The sequence below is a fragment of the Penicillium griseofulvum genome (genome assembly GCF_001561935.1).
Source record: "Penicillium griseofulvum strain PG3 chromosome Unknown contig_12, whole genome shotgun sequence".
Classification (NCBI taxonomy): Eukaryota; Fungi; Ascomycota; class Eurotiomycetes; order Eurotiales; family Aspergillaceae; genus Penicillium; species Penicillium griseofulvum.
This window is the reverse complement of record NW_024467435.1, coordinates 255,781-278,597: the sequence shown is the minus strand read 5'-3', so window position 1 is coordinate 278,597 and position 22,817 is coordinate 255,781. Positions and strand designations below refer to the sequence as shown.

The 22,817-nt window shown below is 48.2% G+C and overlaps 11 protein-coding genes across 11 annotated transcripts; 4 read left to right on the top strand and 7 right to left on the bottom strand.

Annotated features, from left to right (window-relative positions):
• Positions 1–896: 896 nt before the first annotated feature.
• Positions 897–3,299, bottom strand: PGRI_089930 (pentatricopeptide repeat protein; the record flags this gene model as incomplete). The annotated part of the gene is made up of 1 exon (XM_040796706.1): positions 897–3,299. One exon carries the CDS (start codon positions 3,297–3,299, stop codon positions 897–899), a length of 2,403 nt encoding a protein of 800 aa, XP_040650136.1.
• Positions 3,300–3,611: 312 nt separating this feature from the next.
• On the top strand, positions 3,612–4,214 carry PGRI_089920 (CCDC12/cwf18 family protein; the record flags this gene model as incomplete). Its single annotated transcript, XM_040796705.1, has 1 exon — positions 3,612–4,214. The coding sequence occupies one exon, from the start codon at positions 3,612–3,614 to the stop codon at positions 4,212–4,214; it is 603 nt and encodes a 200-aa protein (XP_040650135.1).
• Positions 4,215–4,800: 586 nt separating this feature from the next.
• On the bottom strand, positions 4,801–5,356 carry PGRI_089910 (uncharacterized protein; the record flags this gene model as incomplete). Its single annotated transcript, XM_040796704.1, has 3 exons — positions 4,801–4,989; positions 5,126–5,243; positions 5,313–5,356. 3 exons carry the CDS (start codon positions 5,354–5,356, stop codon positions 4,801–4,803), a joined length of 351 nt encoding a protein of 116 aa, XP_040650134.1.
• A 1,100-nt stretch (positions 5,357–6,456) lies between these two features.
• Positions 6,457–8,916, top strand: PGRI_089900 (putative R3H domain protein; the record flags this gene model as incomplete). The annotated part of the gene is made up of 1 exon (XM_040796703.1): positions 6,457–8,916. One exon carries the CDS (start codon positions 6,457–6,459, stop codon positions 8,914–8,916), a length of 2,460 nt encoding a protein of 819 aa, XP_040650133.1.
• Positions 8,917–9,509: 593 nt separating this feature from the next.
• PGRI_089890 (uncharacterized protein) lies at positions 9,510–11,636 on the bottom strand (the record flags this gene model as incomplete). The annotated part of the gene is made up of 1 exon (XM_040796702.1): positions 9,510–11,636. The coding sequence occupies one exon, from the start codon at positions 11,634–11,636 to the stop codon at positions 9,510–9,512; it is 2,127 nt and encodes a 708-aa protein (XP_040650132.1).
• A 610-nt stretch (positions 11,637–12,246) lies between these two features.
• Positions 12,247–13,076, bottom strand: PGRI_089880 (uncharacterized protein; the record flags this gene model as incomplete). Its single annotated transcript, XM_040796701.1, has 2 exons — positions 12,247–12,657; positions 12,705–13,076. 2 exons carry the CDS (start codon positions 13,074–13,076, stop codon positions 12,247–12,249), a joined length of 783 nt encoding a protein of 260 aa, XP_040650131.1.
• Positions 13,077–14,156: 1,080 nt separating this feature from the next.
• On the top strand, positions 14,157–17,741 carry PGRI_089870 (Glycoside hydrolase, superfamily; the record flags this gene model as incomplete). Its single annotated transcript, XM_040796700.1, has 1 exon — positions 14,157–17,741. The coding sequence occupies one exon, from the start codon at positions 14,157–14,159 to the stop codon at positions 17,739–17,741; it is 3,585 nt and encodes a 1,194-aa protein (XP_040650130.1).
• A 266-nt stretch (positions 17,742–18,007) lies between these two features.
• Positions 18,008–18,621, bottom strand: PGRI_089860 (uncharacterized protein; the record flags this gene model as incomplete). The annotated part of the gene is made up of 2 exons (XM_040796699.1): positions 18,008–18,554; positions 18,617–18,621. The coding sequence occupies 2 exons, from the start codon at positions 18,619–18,621 to the stop codon at positions 18,008–18,010; spliced, it is 552 nt and encodes a 183-aa protein (XP_040650129.1).
• Positions 18,622–19,748: 1,127 nt separating this feature from the next.
• Positions 19,749–20,561, bottom strand: PGRI_089850 (mitochondrial 54S ribosomal protein bL17m; the record flags this gene model as incomplete). Its single annotated transcript, XM_040796698.1, has 2 exons — positions 19,749–20,177; positions 20,346–20,561. 2 exons carry the CDS (start codon positions 20,559–20,561, stop codon positions 19,749–19,751), a joined length of 645 nt encoding a protein of 214 aa, XP_040650128.1.
• Positions 20,562–20,921: 360 nt separating this feature from the next.
• Positions 20,922–21,361, top strand: PGRI_089840 (MICOS complex subunit Mic12 family protein; the record flags this gene model as incomplete). The annotated part of the gene is made up of 2 exons (XM_040796697.1): positions 20,922–20,942; positions 21,005–21,361. The coding sequence occupies 2 exons, from the start codon at positions 20,922–20,924 to the stop codon at positions 21,359–21,361; spliced, it is 378 nt and encodes a 125-aa protein (XP_040650127.1).
• A 343-nt stretch (positions 21,362–21,704) lies between these two features.
• On the bottom strand, positions 21,705–22,499 carry PGRI_089830 (DUF5315 domain-containing protein; the record flags this gene model as incomplete). The annotated part of the gene is made up of 1 exon (XM_040796696.1): positions 21,705–22,499. One exon carries the CDS (start codon positions 22,497–22,499, stop codon positions 21,705–21,707), a length of 795 nt encoding a protein of 264 aa, XP_040650126.1.
• Between the last annotated feature and the right edge of the window lie 318 nt (positions 22,500–22,817).

Below are 22,817 nucleotides of genomic sequence, written 5' to 3'. Positions count from 1 at the left end.
GTTGGTTAGCAACTTGGCACATGCAAGCTATCTGGCAACTTACTGTCGCAACTCTTCTTTGCCCAAGTGAAGGGTGAAAATTTCACTGCACAAAATGGTGAGTTTATGCAAATGGATCGATTGATGGGAGTAATTGTGAATGTGGTGGGGAGGGAGCACATGCCACTCTGCGTTGCGTCGGAACCAAAATGGCAATATGATCACAATGTGCTAACTGTCATACTCACCCAGTCTGCTCTTTTCAACTTTCAGTCATTGCTTCTTGTGATCCTCTTGATAATCTGCACGAGCAGCTATGCACACTCGATAATGCCAGGGATCATGGACCGGAACCAGAATGGGTAGGTGCTCACTTGAGGTGGATGGGGGATGAGAGATAGTGGGAGACTGACGGTTGTTTGATACAGAATCTTTGGGATATTCTGGAAGTGTGCCAGAGTGGGAGAGAGACTTAGTCCCTATGTCAGCATATGTTGTGTTGTCATGGCAGTAAGTTCCTTACTCAAGTCCAGATGTATGAAGTGAGATACTAATGTTGTATGTAGGTCTCTATCTTCTTCGGTGGATAATCTTGCTTGAATCTCAATCGGTGTTTGAATGGGAGAGTTACAATGGAGATCAATGGGTTGCATTATCTATTCTCTGACCTCGTGACAATCAACCTCAAGTAAGTTGAGGGTGAGGATTATGAGATTACTATTTCCACTCCATGTGACATTACCAGATGCAATGAGATATTCAGATGAACAAGTTCATGATGATGCAATGTATAGTACATGATATCCAAATATACAAAAAAAGTTCAAAGCCACTTCTTCAACACCATGCGTCTAAAATGCTTCCAGGTTGCTTAGCCCACAAAAAGGCGACAATAAAAGACAAAAGGGTATCCTATCCTACATTTTGGGTTTCAACTTCGATTCCAACTTCTCCAAGCCACTATCGATGAGCTCGTCACGCTCCTGCTGATCATTGTGCACATCAGATGCGCGCTCAAGGGTAAGAAGCTTGCGGGCTCCATCTGAATCGAGACCCTCATCCATCTCCTCGATCGCCACCCAGAGGCGCTCGGGGTCGCGGAGATAACGCAAACTCTTCATAGTGTAATGGTCAATGGCAAATCCTTCCTTTTCCATCTTCGTGATTGCATTAGCGGTTTCGGGGATGTCCTGTGCATTGGCGAATCCGTTGATGATGGTGTTCCAAGTCACCTGATTGTACTGCACGTTGTGCTTAGCCATCATCTCTTTGACTTTCTCAGCTGCATCGGGCTGGCGACTGTAATTGAAGGCGCTGAGAAGGATGGTCCAAGTACGGGGCGTGGGCGAGATATGCTTTAGAGGCTTGCCAGCGGTAGTCTCTTTCGGCATGGCAGATGTGTCAAGCATGTCTTCAACTAGACGTATGCTTGACCGCAATCCACGGCTGCTCTTGCGGAAGGCGATGAGAAATTCATTATAGACGTGGTCGGTTTCGACCAGAGGGGCGATGGATGGGTGGCCCTGCTGTACGAGCTCACGGAATCTGTCATACATGTGATGCACTTGTGAGATCCGATTCCTACAGCGGAAGAATGTTGCGATCATAAGGAACAAGGATACCGGAGAAGGTGGGATTTTGACTTCAAGTCCTTGAGTTGGCGGCTGTGTATATTGGGGAGGGAGCAAAAGAAGTTCTTTGAGCGGTGTGATGTCGTGGATCTTGTTGTACATGTCGAGCATAGAGTAGAAAACTCCCGAGGGATCGCTCTCGGGGTCAATATGCTTGGCGGTGAAAGTGAAATGGGCGTGGAAGATCTTGCTGAAAATATATGGGTTCTTTCGTAGTTCCTCTTTCAACTCAACTTCCCGTACCAACTCGTCCACACGACCCCGGTCGCCTCGCGATACCGCGTCAGTGAGGAGAGTCAAGTATGTATAAGAATCGAATTCGTGGTGGTGATTCTTCATGAACTGAAGCATGTCCGACCCCAATTGAGGATCACCGGTTTTGTAAGCATTGGCGAGCACGAGATTCATCATGTCCCGGTCTGGCTGGACACCCATTTTGAGAAGCCGCGGAAGGATCCGGAAATTGCGTCCTCCGGCGTTATCCTCGACAGTGTCCAGGGTGAGGAGCTTGCAACAGTGCCGTAGGACTCCTTCAGAGTTCATGGAAAATTCAGGGTCATTGATTTTGGGAATGAATTCGAGGGCTCTGAGGGCATATTCCACATCATTCAGCTGTGTGAATCTGTACATGTAGCAGAGTGCTGTTTGTGCTTCCATCGTAATGCCTCGCTCGTTCATTAAACGAAAACTCTCGTAGACACCTAAAAAGCCTGCTCGGCGAATATAGAATCGTATACCCCTTTGTGGCGGCGAGACAATGGGCCAGTCCTTTGGATCTAGGGAAGTTGCAACCACTGATTCGAATGTGTGGGCACCCTTCTCCCAATCCCGGAGCTCTTCGTAGTGGAATCTCTCCAAGTACGCCAAGCAATCGACGATCATAGTCAAATCTGGCTTATCCCGTGGCTCGGTAGTAACGAGTAAAAACTCCAAGGCCATTGCCGGGTTATTTTGTAGTAGCCAAATGGCCAGGCGTTGCCAGGCCCAGGCCCTGGTAGAACGGTTCATTGCCAGCCATGCCTCTCGAAACTTCCCTTGGCAGTCATCGAGAAGAACACCTAGCAATTGCTCACCATCTTCTCTCAGTTTTGGCAATGAAGATTTGTGCAAGACCTCACGGCCATGTGTCTTGGCCTTGTGAATCGCTCCATATGCCTCCTTCCACTGACGGAGTCCCAGCTCACGCGTGTATAGTGAATTCATTCGCATTGCAAGCGCCAGATATAATCCCCGATCGGTCAAGTGCCTACCCTTGTTTAAGATTTCGCGGTTGACTCTCTCAGCCGCCATGGCCACAAGCTTGGGATCAGCATGTCGCACATAAGCAACCTTCTTCATTTTATCAGTCGTTATGATCGGTGTCTGTGGTGACCTTCGTGGTTGGGATGAAGGTTTTGATCGGCCATCGCCCATGCCGTACCGATTTGTTGCGACTTGATCTGATTGTTCATTTGTCGGCGGATGTGAACTGTCGGTTGAATTTCGGTTGTGTTGATATGATACGGGGCCAGGAGAATCATGTGCCACGCCAGGTTCTAAGATCGCTGGAGCATTGTATGTGGAGAGGCGCACCCTATGACCGACATTCGCCGTTCCCGACTCCCGATACAATCGGCCTGGAGTCCGACATTGTTGTGAGAGCAACCCGTTGAGACGGGACCGAACGAGTTGGTGTGGACACGATGACATTCAGGAGCTTGTATTCGCAGACATTTGTGGGGGGGAAAGACAAACGCAAAGAAAAAAAAAATAGGTCAATTATAGCGCGTGGAGAGAGAAGTCAATCCAATGCTGGACAGAAAGTTGAATTCCGCCATTCCGCCCGATTTTGCCGTGGCTAGTGTGTGGCGCACCACATCTACTTTTATCAGCTCCATCGTCCTTCAACTTCCAAGCAGCGGAGGAGCCTGGGATTTTCTTCCGGTCACTTCAGTCACTTTTCTTCCTTATACTGAAGCCCATATATCCTCTCCGTCGTCATTTCAACCATCACTCGAAAACATGTCGTCAAACCATGCCAATCTTGATGCGGCATCTATCGACCGCAAAGCCCGGCTCGCCAAGCTGGCAGCTCTGAAGCGAAAGCAACCCGAGCCAGACACAAAGGAGACTAGTGCACAAGAACAGGAGCTGCCCGACGCCGATGCCAAGCCAGACGTGACCACAAAATACCTGTCTGGCCGCAACTACGACCCCGAGACCCGCGGGCCTAAACTAGGCTTCGAGCAAGGCCCACAAGAGGGCCAGGTGACGTTGGAGGCACAGGCAGCTGAAATTGCAAAGGCCACTGCGGAACAAACCAAGCAGGATGCAGGCGCCGATGAAGCCATTGATTTGTTTAAACTACAACCTAAGAAACCCAACTGGGACTTGAAGCGCGATTTGAACGAAAAGCTCAAGACTCTCGATGTACGGACGGACAATGCAATTGCCCGGCTCTTGCGACAGCGGGTAGAGGATGCGCAGCGTGCTGCAAAGGCACGTGGGGCTCAGTCTAACGGAGACGAGCAAGGAGAGGAAGTGGGCATGGAGGGCGAGGCGCTCGTTGAGGGCATCCATATGCGCGAACGAGAGGAAGAGAAGAGCGATGAAGAAACGATTTGAACGTGATACCCTTTGTTGCAGGATGTGAGCGTTGTCTAGGTCTTCTACCTCCACCTATAATTGTCTATATTCTGTTCCATTTAACTTATTCCTTTTTTAGGTTGTCTTGGTTGAGGCGTCCAATTGATGCCATGGGCATATTGCGCACAAAAATGAGGCGTTAGGAGGTTTACAATTGAAGATTCTCAATAAGCATGTCCATCTTAGTGTCGTTTACAAATCATTGTTGACTTTTTTTTGGGTTTCACTGTCGGGTGACAGATATTTCCAAACTCCACGATGGAGATGCTAATGATACACTTGGTCATATAATATATTGATGGAACATGAATCAGCATGTCCCCATCAAGATCGTGCGCCGTAAAAAAAATCCCCATTTTCAATTCAATTTAACGTCCGTTATTCATGGCTTGGGTCAAAGCAAGGCGCTTACTGAACGGACTCAAGCTTCGTTCACGAGGAGGCTGGTTCTTCTGCGTTATGTGATCAGTCCTAGACCGTCCAGTCTGAGACTGGCGTGGTGGGCTTGCTCGATCACGGTATGAACGGTCCCGTGGAACATCTTGAGTCGTAACACGTGATCCTTTCACTCGCTCCTTATCCACACTTTTGCTTCGGCGGTCTCTTCGCTCGCTATGTCTTCCTGCTCCACGGTGCCGTCCTCGTTCATCGGGACTAGATTCTCGTCTCCGTCGCCGAGTATTTCGGTCGTCAGTGCGCTCTCGGGAGGGTGAGCGGTTCTTTGGTCCTGAGTGAATTGACCCAGAAGAATCTGCTGTAGAATCACTGTAGCGTCTCTTTCGGGACTTTGCAGGTGGTGATGAATCATCTCGACGACCTCTGTCAGATGTGCCGTGCTTGTTACGGCGGGGAGATGAGGAATAGGATCGATTTGTGGATATCGTTTCCACTGAGATGGACCTGGCCCGCTTCGGAGACTGAGCGTTGCGATCTGTCATATCTTCAAGGTCTCTTTTCCGGCCACGCTCTTCCTCCCGTGTAGCAAGTAATTCATCCGCAACACCCTCTCTTCATACAAGTCAGCGAGTATTCTCCAAAAAATAAGCGCAGAAACGACAATTGTCAATGTAAACTTACTTCCGCAGCAGCTCATTTGGATTTTCGCTGGAAAGCTTGGGCATCAGTTCTGGGTTCAGTAGCTGCTGAGTCCTTGAAGGTCGCGGGACATATGGGCGTTCTTGCGCCGATGCCTTGCAATCAAAGCTATAGTGTCGTGGATCGGAGTTAGTTAAACGTCTGAAGAGCATGTGAAAGAGGGTACATATCTCGTCCGAGGCATTTTTGGCACAGTGTGCTCGCGGTGGCCTTGTTGGAGTTGGAGCCTCCGAGCTTCGGGGCGTTTCGATATCGGTTCATTGGAGTTTGTGATGTTGTAGGTTCTTGTAGAATCCTAGATTGAGGGGTAGTTGAAGTTCGAAATAGGGATATTAACACGCCGAAGATCAGAAGGATAGGCAAAATTCGACGTAAAGGTGATCGGCGCAAGTTGGCGGCTGTTAACGTCTGAAGCCTAAGGGAAATTGTAGGCGCGCGCCAAGGGCGGTCGGGCGCGGCATAATGCCCACGAATCTTCAAGAAGTCAGAATTCGGATTCCCAACGCTCCTTCTCGATCTCGGAGTTCATTGTCAACATTCACGTCATCCATCTCGGACGGATGATCTAGAGTTGATCGGCTCTTTGAATAGCCACCGGATTTGGAGAATCCCCCTCAAAACTCAATACGAGGTCTTCATCTCCCTGACGATGAGCCAGCTTTAATATCATGTAAGGCACCGTTGCTTGATCTACCTAGATCTTTTGCTTCGAAGAAAAATATTCTCCTCGCTGGACCTATGTGTCTCTCTATGTTCTACCATGCGTGGTGCTAATGCGCATTTCCCACAGTTTTCTCCATGGCGATTGCCCTACCCCAGAGATATGTCTTTCGTTTTGGGCTTGTGTGAAACGAAATTACGCAGCGACTTTACTTTCAATCAAACAAACTTCGACCTTATTCACATTTGCGAATCCGAAGCGTGCTGAGCGCAGCCGTCGCTTGACTTGATCCCGGAATTTTTTTTTGTGAAATTCAAATAGTTACAGCGACCATCCCGCGGAGTGTTGTTATGGCATCCAAAAGTCCCCCAGGTGGAGACGGCCCGCTCTCCTTTGCAAAAGTAAGCCAAAATTCTGCTCCACTGCCTCGTGGCATATTGCTAATTCCATCACAAGATTGTCGCTATGCCCGCACCCCACAACCCACATTCTTCCCCGGTATCTGATGAAAACGAAATATGCCAGCCAACAGAACAACCTCCTTGCTCAGAAGCAAATGGCTCCGGTGCAGATATGCCCAGCCAGCATAATCTCGATAAAACACCAGAGGCTAGTTCCATTGATCTAGCCGTTGATGATCTAAGGAAAGGCGTGCAAGACATTGGCCTCACCTTAAAGAAGCACAATGATGGCTCAAGCTCCTTCACTGGCCAAGACAATGACTTGATCAAGCAGGAGAACTCCTTTGAAGATGATCGCACTCACCTTTCTACATCATCTACAAAAATGACCAACTTCGATTCCAAGAGTCTCGCCTCGGTGACGACATTCGCAATGGATGAAAAGGACTCTGTACGTCCTGATGACAGTGCTAGTGTCCAAGCCATTGATGAAGAGGAGTCACTTTCCGGACTTGCTTCTGGGGCTCCGAACTCACTGGCAGGCTCCGAAGCTGGCAGTCGCGTGTTTCGGGATCAGTATCGAGACGGCATTCCTACACGCCCACGTGGTATTTTGCCCGTGCCCCCTCTCTTTGACAGCACCCAGCCAGTGAATGGTGCAATACCTCTAGGTTCCGTCGCGAATAATTTCGTGGTTCCAGCCAACTCCGATGGCATTGAAGATGGTCAGATCTTACATGGGTTTCCCCTAGAGCCGGATGAAAAACTCCTAGAGGCAATGAAATCACCGAAAGATCGCCTTCTGATCCTTCAACTTGAGGAAAAAATTCGGTACTTCATCAAGGACTGCAATGAGCAATCCCTGGAGTTACCCCCCTCAAATGCGTTTGGGCGACTTCTTGCACACAAGCTAGGTGATTACTATCACTTAACACATTTTGTTGACAATAATGTGACGTCGGTCAGGCTTCATAGAACACCATTCTGCCGGCTACCTACCCCTTTGTCTGCTGTGCATGCTGCTTGCAATAGCACTCCGCCCCCAGCTGTTCCGGCAATGAAAATCATGCGCAGGAACGATGGAGGGCAAACCGAAGGAAGTATTGGAGGTTCGTCAAACCCATCAAAGGCCAATTCGGAAGATGGCGATAGTGGTCCAGATGGAGAACGCCACGGGTCTTCATCCAGCGCTACTCCCGCTAAAGATCGAATGGCTTTGACGAGGGAGGAACGGGAGGCAAAATATCATGAAGTTCGTGAACGAATCTTCCGTGATTTCCCCGACAGTGCCAAATCGGATCCGGCCAGTGGTGACTCGAATCCCAACATGTCACGCTCCAGCTCAACGAATGGCCGCAAGAAGAACCAGAGACAGCGAACTCCTCATGATGACAGCTTTGAGGTTCGCTCTCAGTTCAACGCCTACTACCCAGGGATGCAGTATGGAAATGGTGGTGCTCAGTACAATGCTCATGTAAATGACAGCTCATACCCAAACCAAGTTCCTTACTTGGTAGGACCTGGCGTGCCGCTACCCTCTGGTGGTTACATGCCATCTGGCCAGAATGGGGCCATTTTCCCTGGGCAATTGAACATGAACATGAATGGTGTCTCCCAATATCCAGTGGCAATGTCGCCCCAGATGGCCTCCAATGGCTCGTGGCAAGGAGGAAACATGCCGCAGCAATCCCCATATTCCGGGTACGCTTCAATGAACCAGCAAGGGATGATGAACCAACCATCCTCGAACGCGTCCTCACCGGCAATGAACAACTATGCCGTGCCCAATGTGACGCCATATCAACAAACCCCGAATTGGAGCTCGCCTCCTTTCCCCGCAAATTTCCAGCAGTCCCCGCACCAGCGAAATGGACCGCCTGTCCACTGGCCCAACTATCCTCAGCAGCCAATGACTTCCAATATGCCACCCAACATAGGCTCCAACATGGGTTCCAGCATGAACTCAAACATGGGTCCTAACATGAGCTCCAATATCCCGTCCAATATGGGCGCATATCCTTATGCTCAATACCCCGGGCAACATATGAATCCCGGTCTTCAGAATAGTGCTGGATCCCACGCAGCAATGCAAGCGGGATATGCCAGGTCACATTTCAACCCGCAGACACGATCATTCATCCCCGGTGGTGCTCCTCCCGGACGTCACCCGAACAAAGGCCAGCACACGATGCAGCCGTATGGTAACATGCAACCTAGTATCCAATCACAATCACAATGGCCCGGGTATGCGGAGCCTGTCCCTAACCGGACCATGGACCAAACCCCTGGTATGGTCCCAAACCGTGTGCCCACCGGTCCTCGAGACTCGATTGCGAAATGGGGGACTCCAGCTCATCTTCCCCCCAAACCCCCGCCATCCGAAGTCCCCTCTGAATTTGACCTGAAAAACCGGCCCGCTCCGGCCTCGGCTCCAGCACCAACATACAGCAGCAATGGAATTCCAGCCGTTAGCAATGGACCACTTGTGGTCTCGGGAGGCACAACTGCCTCCAAACCAAATTAAAAAGCTTTATGGTTTGGTCGCATTTCTACTACTATTTGTGTTGTATCTGTTTGTGATATGGTCCTTGGACCTTTGGATGTTATGGAGATAGGAACCGTTGTCCCATATTATATGGGATATGCGACAGCTGTGTCTCCCATTGCATCTACAGTAATACAATGCATGGCGATCCGGGTTCTTGTGTGTGTACCTCTTCGCTCTTAGCTAGTCATGAACCAGCATGTTCAACTGATTGTTTTCTTACTTGCCTACTCTATATCCTAGCTCCAGAATAATTTGAACGGGCACCTAGGCTTGTAGTCGTAGACCAAAGCAAAAGTTTCTCTTACCGCCCAGTCCATATAAGTTCTATCAGTTGGGCGGGTTGGCCTGGTATCAGGGCTTGACGGCAGGTTGTGTCTATATTGAGATAGTGTTAAGCATTGAACCTTCATTCGAAAAAATATAAACAGATTTTGGCTCTAGATAAATCATAGCATTCAAAAATGGTTATCAGGGGTACCCGAGATAGCCTTCTCAGTTCCTGTCTTCCCTTCCCTCTCCGTTTCTTCCTATAGTACATGCAGCCAAGATTTCGCTCTTCTCAACTCTGCCTAGCATTCCTTAAAAATATGTAATAAGGAATGGGCCTCCTGATTCAAAGCATCCATGCTGTCATATTCTTCACGCCAACACTTTCCGACGATGCGACCACAGAAAAGATCATCCGTAGGAGGAAACGATTCAGGAGTTGGCCAAGGTGTATTAAGCCGATTGAAGAAACGATAATTATGAACCCGCCAAGTAGCAATGGAGTAGATGATCCAACCAAGTTGAAGGATCTCAATCTTAGCAGTCATCTCATCCTCGCATACGGTATCCATATGAGCCGTTGATGGCAACAAGATAGACTCGGAAAAGTTCGTAAGCTTTAGTTCATCTTTGATAACCAAAATGTTGCTGAGGTAGATTTGATTTATAAACACTCTGCGAGAGTGCACATATGAGAACGTCTTGGTGAGAGAGAGAATCCAATCTATCTTGAAGGACTCTTCTGCCTCCGGGTTGGTAGCGAGATAAGATTCAAGATTGTTTTCTTTCGCGAAGGCCACCCCAGTCCTATATTCAGAAGGGCAGGGTGGCGACACGATTCCTTCATTGTTGCCCAGGCGTTCGTGGACCTGTATCTCATGTCTCAGGGAGTCATAATATTCATCAATCTCAATCGCACAATGAGTCTCTGCGACGAGTTGCTTGAGCGAGTCTGGAGCTGATACTGCCAACTGAAGGTTCTTGAAGCTTGCGATACTACCATTGTAGGATATACCGTCCTCTTCGAGGTTTGGGCCCGAATCTGCAGAGTTTATCCACAGGTGTGATGGTGGATGTTCGAACATCTTCAGTTTTCGTGGTATCTCGTACGTGACCCCGCGCGGGAAAGGTATGTAGCCACGTTGAGGAATCTTAGCTTCCAAGTCCTGGATATAGTGGGGGTTCCGGCTATCGCGAGCATCTTCTATGATTTCTGTATCGGGATCTGCATCAAGGAGGTCATAGAGATCCTCGTAGTCGGCGATGATGCAAGTTCTTGCAATAGCGGGTTTCATCGTCGGTTGACGCCGGAACAGCTCTCGGAGTACCGACTTTCGTGGGATGGATGGATACCAGATAAGATACGGCAGCTCGTTGTCAAGAGTGTCTGAGGTGATACGCGATAGATCACCATTCATGATAAAGCGGGCATGAATAGCGGCCTTAATGCCATTGAACTGGAACGTGGAGTCCTTTTGGAGTGAGCACCACGTGGCAAACATGGTGTTGTTATAGATCCCTCGTAGCAAACAATCCAGCTCTGACCGGACCGCCTCGGGTCGTCGAAGCCGAGCGTATCGATCGACATCACCGTAGAATGCCGCAGTTAGAATCAGCAGGTCTTTGTTGAGAGTTGGAAGGTCGACTGGAAGTGGATTGTAGAGCATTGGTAAGATCTCTTCGTCTTTAATCGCAAAAGGTGTTGTCTCAGGGTCCGAGTCGGACTCATCCACTCGCCGGTCTTCAGTGATATCGCAATTATTATCGTCCATTGCCCAGTGGAGGCCATGGTAGCTCGAAGACATCAACCAATTTGTATTCGAGTACCATCCCTTGTCAAACGTGAATCGAATATCGAGATATGACCGAATGACGGTATCACCATTCAAATTTCCAGAAACGGGAGTGAGGATCTCTCGGGTAAAATCATTCATGGCATTGTACTTGACATCAGCTTTCATGATAGCATCATAGATTGCTATGTGACCGCTCTCACGTGCTTCCTCAGCAATATGACATTCAGGCAGCAGATCCAATTCGTGAAAAAGATCAGTATAACCTGCCACAGCACATGCACGACCAGCCAAGTACTTCATATGAGGGTACCGCTTGGCTAACTCGCGATAAGTTGCCTCTGACGCTGTATCGGGATGCCAGATACAGTATGGAAACTCTTCTGGGCATTCCGGGTTCATATCAGGTATTACATTGCTCATGATACTTCGTGCATTGAGGGCACGAGTGAATTCCGGAAGGAGCCCATGGAGCTCAGTCCCGAAGCCATGATGATATCGGATACCACGAATTACACATCTTCTTGTTCTCTCCTCACCAAGGGCTCGAGGGATCTTCTGACCCCGCAAGGCTTGCACAAGGTCGTCATTCTTCACCTTCTTGATGCGAAGGTTTATGTGATTAAATGTTTCCATTATGATAGTAAAAAAAAATGTGTGCTAGAGTTCAAGGAAAGACCATAAAGAGAGAAAGGAGAGAATCCTACAAGATAGGTGGGTCATATTTGTGCCTAAGGCTGATGTATAAAAATCCAAGATAAACCGAATCTCATAACGTTACATCGTGAATATCTCCTGCCAAGCACTTGGCGGGGTCCATGGCGTTCTATGTCTGTAGATCTCACTTTTACAACGGCCTGCTCGTTCCTTTCGCTAACCGGGGGGTATTCCGTCGCATTTCGCTAACCGCAACGAGCTTAATATAGACCTATAATAACGCCTGGCTCAACCCTGGACCTAATATCTAAAAACCCAACTAGGCGAGACTTATTCCACTTTTGACTAAATTTGATCTTGGTAAAACTTTTGCCCGTAGGTGATAAAGCTCAAATTACATACTAAGAGAGAGAAGAAGTGATTCTAGTACGGGCTTTAGGTTAACCATCAACTTAATGAGCTGCCATGAAATATCAGTCTTTGATATATTGAAAGAATAAACATCATTTCACTTTGTAAGCTTATTCTAGACACTGTGATTTGTTGCCAAATCATATCCAACATTTCTCAACAAGATATAGTGCAAACTCTAGGATTTGCACGGCCTAACAATAACATTCTCCATGGTCTCTTTCACAGATAGATAAAGTGCTGCATGAATTCCTAGCTTTGAGCCAGAACCCTCCTGCCCAGCAGCTGGTTTTTTGTAGAGCTTTCTCAATAATTCGGCCCATTCCGCGTCAGTGACTTTGGGATTTGCAACGCGTGTTCCTTTGACATCAACGAAATCCGCAAAATCATCAAGCTTGTATCTGAACTGCTTCTTCTTGGTTCTCACAGAGATATCGTTGTCTTTCAATCCCTGTATGAGATCATTTGAATATTCCACACCTCTGAGATAATGCACGCGCTTGATGGCTGTTCTCATTTGACTGAGGTTAACCTGACTTTTCTTTTCTGCCTGCTGCATGAAAGCTTCTTTCCGGAATTTTGTACCAATCTAAGCTTGTTAATACTGAATATTTATAAGTCAAGTATAAAACTGACCTCTTTCATCAGTCTCGTGACAACCTGTTCATCATCTGACTGCCCTTGAATAATTCTCGTGCCCTCGTATGTGCCCGTAAATTGCTGAGCCATAAGCCTTTCAGCTCTCGTGTCGACATCCATATCATCGGTAAAGCCCGTGGGCTTAACACCTGCCTTTTCTTTCTCAATGTAGGCGATGAATTCCGCAAAGTTACACCGTTTTTTCGCGCCTTTGCAAGCGGGAGCAATGATTTGAGGAACCCCATTGTGAACATCGGCATCAACCTGGTAGGCGTACCAGTAAAAGACTCTCTCATAGGCGCCATAGTTGCTGTACGCAGAGACTAAAGTCACCGCATAAGCGGCTAGAAGTAAAAGAATAGATTTCATCGCCCAATTGGTATCGGGGGGACTTTGACACGGAACTTCTTGAATACCAAATCGAATATTAGGATTGGCATAGGATGATATAGCTACATCACCCCTTTCTAATTTTTCTCTCTCCGACTCTCTAATACACTGCCAAGAGCACTAAGAAAGGGTCTAATGCTGGCCCCCCTTTCTGTGAGATTGCATTCTCGGTATGAGAAGTTCAGAGGCCAAGTATTAAATCCTCACAGGAATCAACGTCTTTTTTCCATTTCGATTCGCGGTAACAGACCTGATTTGGGAAAGTATAACGGTGATTAGCCCCCAAGCTTGCTATAGGATACATGTGTACGAAGTACGAAGTATAGAAATAGCTATACGAGAAATACCAAGATATTATACCTCAAATAGGCCATATTCCCCAGGAATCGATGTAACCCGGGGGCCGGCGTATGGGCGCTTTTAAAGTCCTGCCAAGATATACTAAGCATCCCCGGAACTTGGCATTTCTATTCAGATCAAAGCCAATTGGACAATATAATATAATTTGTATATGGAATGTTAGTAGGTGTTTTGCCAAGCCTCATCTTGAAACAGTCTAAGTATATATAGGATGGTTCCTGACGGCCCCCTGATAAATGATCGGCGCAGGATCAACTTATTATATTTTATCATATGTTGCCAAGCCCTAAACAAGGTAGGAATACCAATGGGAAAGGAAACAACATTATAGACACTCAGTCTAACAGGAATCTTTCGGGTTGCAATGGGATGCATGTGCCTTGCCCAGATATGTACGGAGATGAGACCAAATCCTGATGCTACGGAGTACACTCCGGACAGGCACCGGAGATGATCTTCTAACTTATTGGACCAGTAGTTGAAATGAGTGTAAATAAAAATTGGACTATAATTGCCTCTAACTTATGGTCTATGCAAAAAAAAGGGTCACCTTAGACCCCTCTCTGCCGACTATCCTTTCTGGGACTGTTTCTTCTGTCTTAAAGTCGTCCTCTTTCTGTTATATTTACTTTTTATTCAAATTTCAAGCTTTCATTTCCCACGGCCTCTAAGGTCTGAACTTCCAATCTCAACAAAACCATGCTCGTCCGTTGGTTGGCGCTGGCTACAGCCCTCACCTCCGTGGCACAATGCGAGTTCTTGTCTGAGCTTCATGCTTGTCCAGATGTTTGTCATGCGGCGACCGATTCATCCGGCTGGACATTGTATAATCGAGTGGACCGACTCAATGCATGCAACGAGACAATGCTTCTCGAATTCGCATTGCACAGCCCGCTTGCCAATTCCGAAACACCCAGGTTGTTTGCATGCACACCCGACAGTACTGCAGATCCCAAACAGAAAATCACATCTGTAACTTGTGACTCTGGCAGTGAATTTGATGCCTCCCCTGACCTGGTATGGTCTGGAGATGTTGCCTCGGAGAAGTCGGATACAGCCATCTCGCTTGTAGAGACGATGCACGAGCAATTGCAAAAAGATTCCGACCGTGGTACCACTCTCAAATTTGGCTATTTACAAAAGGCTATTGTTGGTGTCTATGCTGGTGGAGAGATTCAACCTCAGAGCTTCGCCGATGAGTTCTTTCCCAAATTTATCTCCTATCTGAAGGACACCCAAGTTCCTCAACGGCTTGCCCTTCAACACTGCGCTACAGACGCAAAACATATAGTTGGAATCGTCATTGACACAACGGGTGATCTAGCTGGCGTGCAAGATGTGGTCAAGGGCTGGAGCCTTGCAGACTGTTCCTCTGACTGGGAGCACAAAAAGGAAGGTTGGAGTCAGATGACTCTCCAAACTTCCCAAAAGCTACACAAACGCCAAGTGAAGTCACCAGCCATTGCTGCGCGAGACACCTGTGAATATATCGAGGTCTTTGCTGGGAATACATGTGGGGTACTGGCGAAAAAGTGTGGCATCAGCGGAGCTGATCTGACCAAGTTCAATCCTAAAAAAGACCTCTGTTCAACTTTGAAGCCAGGACAAGTGATATGCTGCTCCAAGGGCAACGCTCCCGATCTCAGACCACAACCGAAGCCAGATGGTACCTGTTTCACCTACAAAACCATTCACGATGATACCTGCGATAAGATTGCTGCCGCCAACCGAATCACCGTCAAAGATATCATGGCGTTCAATAAGGAGACATGGGGCTGGGCGGGCTGCGGCGATGAGCTAGGATCTAGCCAGGTTCTATGTCTCAGCCTAGGCGAGCCCCCAATGCCCGCAGAGGTCTCTAATGCTGTATGTGGTCCCCAAGTACCTGGAACCAAAAGACCCACTGGCAGCACCAAGCTAGCAGATTTAAATCCCTGTAAGCTGAACGCCTGTTGCAATATCTGGGGACAGTGTGGTATCACGGATGATTTCTGCATTGAATCTAATTCAACCACTGGTGCGCCTGGAACTGCCGCTAAGGGTAAATCCGGCTGTATTTCCAATTGCGGGAATAAGCCAAAGGCAGGTAACCTCCCCTTGGAGGATTTCAGAAGCGTCGTTTATTATGAGGCATGGAGCACCACCCGACCTTGCATGAACCTGAATGTTGCGGACGTTCAGAAGAAAGGAGACCCAAAGTATATTCATTTCGCCTTTGCCAATATCACAGCAGATATGGAAGTTGACATCTCTGATGTCGAAGCCCCATTCAACACCTTTGCGGGGTTGAAAGAAGGAGGCAAGCGCATCCTCTCTTTTGGTGGATGGGCCTTTTCCACTGCACCCGAAACATTTCCCATCTTCCGCCAGGCTGTCACGGACGCTCAGCGGCAGAAGTTTGCGGACAACGTTGTCGCATTCCTGAAGCTGCACGATCTTGACGGCTTGGACTTTGACTGGGAATATCCTGGAGCTCCAGACATTCCCGACATCCCAGAGGGCAGCCCCGAGGATGGAGCAAACTACATCAAGTTCTTAAAAATGGTCAGGGACCAGCTGCCAGAGGGTAAGACGCTATCTGTCGCGATGCCAGCTTCGTATTGGTACCTCCGTGGATTCCATCCCATCACCGAGTTCGAAAAGGTCCTTGACTACGTCATCTACATGACCTACGATCTCCACGGACAATGGGACTATGACAACCCCTGGGCTGTAGAGGGGTGCCCAGCTGGAAACTGCCTCCGATCCCATGTCAATATCACAGAGACGAAGTTGTCTATGAGTATGCTCCAAAAAGCGGGTATGCCCGCCGAGAAGATCGTCATTGGTATCGCCAGCTATGGTCGATCATTCAAGATGACCAAGGAAGGCTGTTCAGGCCCCATGTGCACATTCACAGGCCCCAAATCCGGTGCTCGGAAGGGCCGCTGTACCGACACAGCAGGATATATTGGCACGGCAGAAATCAATGAGATCATTGATACCAACCCAGACGTTGAGCATACCTTTGATGAAGATTCGTATTCGGATATCATTGTTTATAACAAGACTGAATACGTGGCATACATGAGCAGGGATCGAAAAGCAGAATGGGAAGGCATGGTCATTGGCTTTGGCTGGGGTGGAGTGAGCGACTGGGCCGTCGATTTGATGGATATGTACACCCAAGCCTCCGACGAGGAGATCGAGGTGAAATATTGCGGCGACAGTTTCGATACACTGGATGACTTGGCCAAGGCCGGTGACGACGTTCCACACCTCTGTGTCAATATCTACGCGTTGGGTATTATGAGCAAAAACTTCAAGTCGGCGATGTCAGCGTACAACGATCTCATCGATGATGGTTACGATGACAAGTTCGAGGTATACGAGAGATATGTCAACGAAACTATGTACGACGAGATTAAAGAGTACATGACAAGCCATGCCGAAGACCGCTTCCATTGCCTCAATAACGATGAGGACGACAAGCCGGTCTCCTGCCCAACCTCTATACCCACCGATCGGATCGATGCGCCAGACAGAATCACCTATGTTCTGGATGACCAGAAGGGATTTTACAAAGACATGATGGACAAGTATGGAGTTGATAAATCCTGGATCAAGTTCGGTGACCTGTGGGTGTATGTTGACCCCGGCTGCCGCCCTCTGGATGGGAACGTGACAAGCTGTGAGCGATACTGGCACGGCTGGCCACTACGAGACAACGAGCATATGAGGGTTCCAAACCCCAAAGAGACAATTTCAGGGGCAATGAAGAACCTCACAGACTTTGGCAATCAGCTTGACGAGTCGGCATATGACGCAAGCGCGTTCCTCTACACTGAAGATATCTCAGATGCGCTCGAAGCATCTGAGATGCCCGTTTTCATGGTTGAATCTGCTGTTGAGCAGATGAAAAAGGTCATGGAAACCGCAGACAAGATTACAGCGGAATACAAGAAATCCATGATCGTCAACTTCGCAGCTGCGTTTTTGATGTTGGTCCCTGCGGCGGGTGAAACCATCGGAGCTTTGGGACTGGCCACCATTGGTAGGGTTGTTATGCTTGCAGGGGAAGTTGGAAATGCAGCATTCGGTGTGTATGGGATTGTCGAGGACCCCGAAAGTGCTATTTTCTCGATCTTCGGTGCACTGATTGGGGTCAGGGGAGAGATGGGCTTTGCACGCGCTGCTGAGTCGAGACGGGGAATGTCAGAGAAGGAAACTTCTGCGCTTGGAAAGTTTGTCCAAGGGCGCATGGATAGTGCAAAATCAGTGCAGGCAAGGTCTTGCAAGGTATAGATATACTTACGAGTACTTGCAGTTAGGGTTTATTAATGTCAGGTGATTTACCAGGTATAGTCTTTCAATTGGTCGATGAGGATTGAGTCAGTATAGAAACTATTAATTTAAGGGACGAGAATGCCAATATAGTAGCATCGTTTCTTAAGTTGCATATACCCTGAGAAACTATTAGACGAAGAAACAGCATTTGGATCCACCATATTGACATCCAGTCCTACAGCCCTCAATCTATATTCAAGTCCTCTCAGATATATTCCACCGTCTCATGAAATATACAGACCCGTCGGGGGCTTATACTCTGGCCTAGAATTACGAATCCCAAATATCACAGAAGGAACAATAATAACAACAAGAAGAACAACAACCCCAAAAATCGAACCAAGGATAATCCACTCCCACCGATGAGACTTATGACGCCTGACCGTCCCTGTCTCAGACTGCAACTCCAGATCTTGTGTCCCGTTTGCTGCAGATTGTAGTACCTTGGCGTCTGCCTGGTCTGCGCCTGTAGCCTCAGCTCCAGCTCCGACTGCAACCTGCTTTTCTGTGTGTCTGCCGCCGGCATATTGATTGAGTTCCAGGTTGCAGTCTCGGTCACTGAACCCAAGTGTGCAATCCCGGTCATTAACTTCCAGGGTGGAGTGCCCATTCAGGCCGTGTTCGATGGTTGATCGGGGTGGGTATGACGCTGCGACTTCTTTGTATGTGTCGGCGTGGAAGGAAGTGGGAGCATTTTGCCGGAGCGGGTTTTGTGTTTCCAGCGGCACTTTTTCCATTTTGAGTCGTTGTATCATTTGTATCTTTTCTGTCCTGGTAAAAGATTAGCAGATGAACCTTGAAGAGCATGGATGGAGATATCGAGTGTTGCATACTTCATATGTGAAACTTGCGGTGTAGTAAGAATGGGCATCGAAATAGGGCATTAAAGAGTATATCTTATTTGATCAGAGCACAGATCCTGCTGAGCACTGGAGGTTTGTAAAGAGGGAAATTGAGGCTTTGAGGACCTCGCAGGGCTAAGCTATGTAGATGAATAAATGACTCCTTGGGAAAACCGGAATAACATGCGCTTGGATCACATGCTAGAGAGTTTTAACTATTGATAATTCTGCATTTGAATTTGAATCCTATTGTCCCTTGATTGCAATTGCCGTGTTGGAGTGACGCTACTGCAGCTGATATATCAGATCTCGTCGACCGCCCTAATAAATACTGAAACTTTGCAGGGAACTTTGATCACTTCTGGGATTAATGATTGATGGGACTTCTAAAATAAAAATATGAATTTTAATTGCTAGAAGTAACTTTCATTCTGGTTGAGCAAGGTGTGGAGTTTCGTAGTTATATATTGTTCTTCAATGCCATTGGCAACATAGTCAAATCATGCAAAACCTATCTAGTGCCAATAAATATCGACGCAATGCGGTGAGCCATTCATTTTGATCTACATTGCAGGTCATGGCGTTTTTATGAATAGTTATTGTTGAGACATGAGGCCTGGATAATCAGGCACCAATATCGACAACATGCTCCGAACGTCTGCATACTTACTATGGAAAGTATTCGTTGACAATGTCCTTGATCATGGTAAGTCGTTGATCAGGTGGTCTTTGAGCTTCATATCTATCTAATCCCAGGATAAGATGTTATACTACGGCGGGCCTCCCTAGCATGACTCGACACTATGTTTTCCCCGAACCTAACAAACCAACGAAGAAATGCGAATAAAGAGGTATCAAAATCTTTTATACAGAGGCTATGTCACATGCGCGGGTGCAAACGAAGACGGAGATGCCATAATAAACAGGGAGAAGACAGAACTCCTGGTAAGAAAACAAGTAAAGAATAACGGAGCTAAGTCCGGAGTCCAAGGGGGATGGTGTTAACATCAAGAACACACATCAAATCCCAGGAGAAACCATCTCCCAAGCAGATCGCAGAGATCATCCCCAGGTCGAGATTCCGAAACAGAACCCCAGAAAAGAGAGCTAGCATTTCCAACACCTAATCTCTCGACTCAACATCAGCCTCCTTCTTAGCGAGCTTTTCACTCTGCTTCTTGGCAAGGCTGAGCTTGGAGATCGCCTGCTCCAAGACCTCAACACCATCCTTCCGGAACTGTGTGACCTTCTTCACATTCAACCTTGTAAGTGAGTGCACGAGATCCCGACCCTCCTCGCGCTCGCGTGCCACCGTGCGCGCCGTCATAGCGAAACGAATGTCTTTCGGCCCATCGACCAGCTCCAGGATGGCGGAGGGAGCCTTGACCTGGGGTTTACGCTCTCTCTCGAAGTTCTTGACGCCCTTCTTAGGGGAGAAGTACTCGTTCTTTTCGCGGGGTTCTATGCGGAGGACTCGTGTATAGCCACCTGGTCGGTCTGCGTAGCGTTCACGGAGGGGACCAAAGAGTTTGGGGAGCAGTTCGTGCGGTGTCTAGGCGACGTTAGTGTTGTCATTTGTTGATTTTTTTTTCTGAACAAGGATATATTGGAAATTGAAGCACTCATCACGGAATTAGTAACCCCATGATTTCTCGTGACTAGACTAATTCCTGTCGAAATTGGGATCGGGATGGGCTTGTTGTCCGGGAACTCAACGTACGTAGAAAATCTCCAATGCTCGTCGCCGACTGGCTTCGGTGTTCTTCTTTCCGAGGGTAATCAACTTCTCAGCCAGGCGCTGGGCTTCTTTGGCCTTGGGCCATGTTGTGGTGATTGACTCGTGCTCGAAGAGGGAGGTCACCAGGTTTCGGAGCAGGGCCTGTCGATGCGCGGAGTCGCGGCTCAAGTGGCGGTATCTGCCTCCACCGCCAGCCATAGTGAGGGTTGCTAAGGGAGAGGAGAAGGGGTAGGAAAAGGCCGAGTAATTAAAAGTAAAGTGGGAATCGCGAGGTCAATGGCCAAACCAAGGTGTTCCTGAAGAAGGAGAGAGGATGTTCGGCCCAGAAGAATTGTCCTGGCCAATCGGAGGACTTCCACCGCCTGTCCGACTTCAGTTTTCCGCCTTCACTCTGCTTGCTCGAGGACGTTTAGCTTTTCGAATACATTTCAACTGATATTTTGATTGCCGACAAAAGAACATATCTATAATCACGAAACACTTGTGCTATTTGTCGCATTTTCCATCCACCCCCACGAATAATCCGGCAACCCGGCGACCACAAACACTACAACAAATATGGGCTTCTTCACGGGCTTTGTATGGCTTACCCTCAAATCTATACTAGGTAACAAGGACTAACTGAATTCACATTGGAATAGCTTGGCGGCTTTGCCTTTACCTCATCCGTTCTCTACATTACCATCCAAGTCCACCGTTCAACACGCATATCACAACGCAATGCCATCCACGCGCAAGTCGAGCAAATAGACTGGTTGACCGCATCTTCAGGCGCCTATGACCGGCGTTACCTACCAGAGGACATACCAAGACGGCGGCGTGAAGAATTGGAGGCGCAGAAACAAGCTGAGCCGACTATGAAGGAGATACTCAAGCACAAATGGAATAAGGAAGTGGAGGTATTGACAAGGAAGGCTTATGAGACTAGGTGGGAGGATGTGAGAGATGCTGCTGCAGAAGGCTGGCAAGCTGCTGTACGAGTGGTAAAACGGGAGTGAAGGATCATCTCTGGGACTATAGAAAAAGCTTGGCTTAAAGGAATCCTTGGATGCATTATCATGTCTGCTTGTTTGGGTCTGGGTTTGAGCACCGGAGTTTGGATACCCTTGATTTAGTTATGTCATAATTTATGTCCATTAGTATTATTATTTCCCCGAGGGGTATTGTAAATGCGTCCAGCGCATTCACAGATGGGATAGAGATATGAATGCAGTGCGGCAAGACCTGGTGATGACCACGATCAGTCCTGGGCCGTTTGCAATGGCCCGCTGGGGGAAAAAAAAGAAAAGAAAATGTAGCAATGGCGGGTGTGCAGCTGAGCCAACTGAAAGACTCAAGAGCTCAACTCGTATGAGTTGATGACGGCGCAGTAGTTGTGACACTCTCCGAATCACTCCAGATATCCTTGCTTTCCCGCTCAACAGTGCGCATAGCCTGAGCCACCTCTTCCAATTTGGCAACGACATCCAGAACGCCCTGATTGACCCGATCAAAGTACCGGTCATTGGCCTCGCGGCGCTTTCGAGCAAGACGAATGTCTTTCTCCGTCTCATCGTCCAGCGTGCGGTGTAACACCGAGCCACGGCCTGCGCTAGTTTCTGTCGCTACATCATACTGTTGGCTGGACTCTCCAGCACCTCCCTGCGCTGAGTTGGCTTTTCCACTGTCTTTGTCGGCACCACTGTGGCCGGGATCCACAACTTCATCGTCTGCTTCACTGCGCGCCCATGCTTGGGCGAGCTTCAACTGTTTCATACGTAAATCTTCCAATGCTTCAGAGTGCTTTTCACCAAAGACATTCTCGCTCGTCACAGCGCTGAGTTCCACTTCTGACAAGGCGCTCTGCATCTCCTGCCAGATGGCATCGGATCCGTCTACATCATTTTTAGAGGGGCGGCGCGATATTAAAGGTGATAACAAGCTCGACTTTTCAGGATTTTCGCCCTCGGCTCCGCGAGGTGACCGGTTCCGATGCAGGGGTGGCGGTTGACTGCCGGAGGCAGTTGATAACGATGAGGCTGCAGGTGGTACGGATAAGGATATATTAGAGGCATTATGCGATGGTGGACCTTGAAAAAGGGCTGGGGGAGGCAGGCGCTGAGGATTTGGATTGGTGAGTTTTCTTGACAAATCCATCTTCAACGAATATTAGAGAGAACAGCAGACATCGAACATCTGTATGGGGAAGGTTGATGATGCGACTGATAATGTTATCGTTATCAGTACGCTGACATAATCAGAGGTGGGGGCTATGGCTATCCCGTGACTCGCTTAGGGCTAAACGCACAAAGTCACCTGAGGTGCATCCAAAGCGTGTGGTAAGGGAAATCCGGAACTCTTCGACTTTTCGACAATCGACCCTCAGCCCCTTTGGCCGACAACACCCCTCCCAGTCGGTACGTATTCGATATCCTGCTGTTTCCCTGCATTGTTTGTGCTTTTCCGAAATATTCT